Source organism: Mus caroli, chromosome 7, assembly GCF_900094665.2.
Source record: "Mus caroli chromosome 7, CAROLI_EIJ_v1.1, whole genome shotgun sequence".
Taxonomy (NCBI): domain Eukaryota; kingdom Metazoa; phylum Chordata; class Mammalia; order Rodentia; family Muridae; genus Mus; species Mus caroli.
Genome location: NC_034576.1, coordinates 106355149 through 106357024, shown reverse-complemented (window position 1 = coordinate 106357024; position 1876 = coordinate 106355149). Strand labels below are relative to the sequence as shown.

Genomic DNA, 1876 nt, shown 5'->3' with positions numbered 1-1876 from the left:
CAGAATTTAAGAGAGCCAACACTACAGCCAGCTAGTGTAAACTGGAGAGGGTGGATATATCTTTCATTCACAAGCCAAATAATTTCTTCATATTTCAAGGTAACTTGCTCATAGGGTAGGGAGGGCAGGAGTCTGGGCTGGGCATAAAGGGCAGAGCAGGGCCTGCTGTGCCTACACTTACTTCTGGCACAGCTGTGTTTACTAGCAACCTCTGCTGAAACACTATGGTGGAGCTCACTGCTGAGGAGAAGGCAGCCATCACTGCCACATGGACTAAGGTGAAGGCAGAAAAACTTGGTGTTGAGTCCCTGGAAAGGTCAGTATCCGACAGCCTAAGGGAGCAAGTGGAAGGAGGTATGTTGAGGCACTGGATTTCTCTGTCCTCATGCTTCACTTGCTAGAATACTGACGGCTTATCCACACACCAAGAGATACTTTGACCACTTTGGAGACTTCTCCTTCTGTACTGCCACTGAAGGTAACCCCCAGCTGAAGGCTCTTGGTAAGAAGATGATGGAATCCTTTAGTGAGGGCCTGAAACACCTGGACAACCTGAACTACACCTTTAACCAGCCCGATTGAGCTGCACCGTGACAATCTTCATATGGATCCTGAGAACTTCAAGGTGAGTTGGCTAGATGCACTGCCTTCTGCTCACGCTCTTGATTTCTACTTACTGCTGCATCCCCCACCTTCTCTTTCACTTGCTTACACTTCATTGTCTAATGATTTTCAACTTTTGTTCAATATCCTTCTTAATTTACCCCTTTCACAATCTTCAATTAAAGAAATGTATTTATTTTATATCCTGTCTTTTGTGCCCCACCCACAGCTCTACCTACATTTATCCTCAAGTCCCTTGCTTAGACCACAAGTCAAATGGTACATTCTGTTTTTCATTTTCTAATTCTAGATTTGGGGAAACATTCTTCCATCTCCCCCTAATATAGGAGGCTTTATGAATCTTCTCAAGGAAGAGAAACAGAACATCTGGTTTTAGAGGATATGAGAAAAAGAACAATCAGAATTCCATGAAATTAGTAAAGGTTAAGATGAGGAAAAAATATGTGGATGGAAGGTCTGAACATCTTGTTAGAGATGGAACAATAGTGGTAAATAGAGAGCCTATCATCAGATTAATCAACTGATTATTAAACATACACTTAGGATATAAATATATGCATAGATAAAATATATGTACATATATATATACACAAAAACACACATGTATATTTACTTTTTTATTTTGGAAGAAATTATCTAGGAATCAAACTGGGATAGAATGTTGGCAGAAACCTGTGGTGTTTGGTATGGATCTTCAGAAGCCAAGATTAATTTCCCTATCATATGCATGTTTGTCTTCCTCTTTCTCACAGTTCCTGGGCAGCAAGAAAGTGATTGTGCTGTCTCCACACTTTGGCAACAACTTTACTCCAGCACTGCAAGCTGCTTTTGAGAAGCTGGTGGCTGCTGTTGCAGATGCTATGATTTACAAGTATTACTGAGACCCCTTCTTTCGCATGGTCATTGGAAGACCCTTCCCTAGAATCCTGTGCTTTGAAGGTTTTTTTTTGGGGGGGTGTCCATCCTCATGGCATAGAATCTGCTTAATAAATAATTTCATGACTTATTTCATTCATTTTTCCCACTTAGGGATGTGCAACACAATAGAAGATCTACAAGGAAAAAGCTGCTCTGTATTTATGCAAATAGTTGGAAGAAAACTCTATAGAGATACTAAGGAAGGCAAAACATAGGATTTGTCATGTGTTTCATATAGAGAGGGTCTTACCCTTTTAGAGGATTTATGAGAAACTTCCAACTTGGGAAAAGGCTCAAGTCTGGCTACTGTTATGATCCAACAATTACCATGCAA

At 40.7% G+C, this 1876-nt stretch overlaps 1 protein-coding gene across 1 annotated transcript; it reads left to right on the top strand.

The window, feature by feature from the left end:
- The first annotated feature begins 224 nt into the window (after positions 1 to 224).
- LOC110299487 (hemoglobin subunit beta-like) lies at positions 225 to 1505 on the top strand. The gene is given in 4 exon segments (XM_021169198.1): positions 225 to 316; positions 402 to 567; positions 569 to 625; positions 1377 to 1505. Coding segments are annotated over 4 exon segments (444 nt in total).
- Positions 1506 to 1876: the final 371 nt, after the last annotated feature.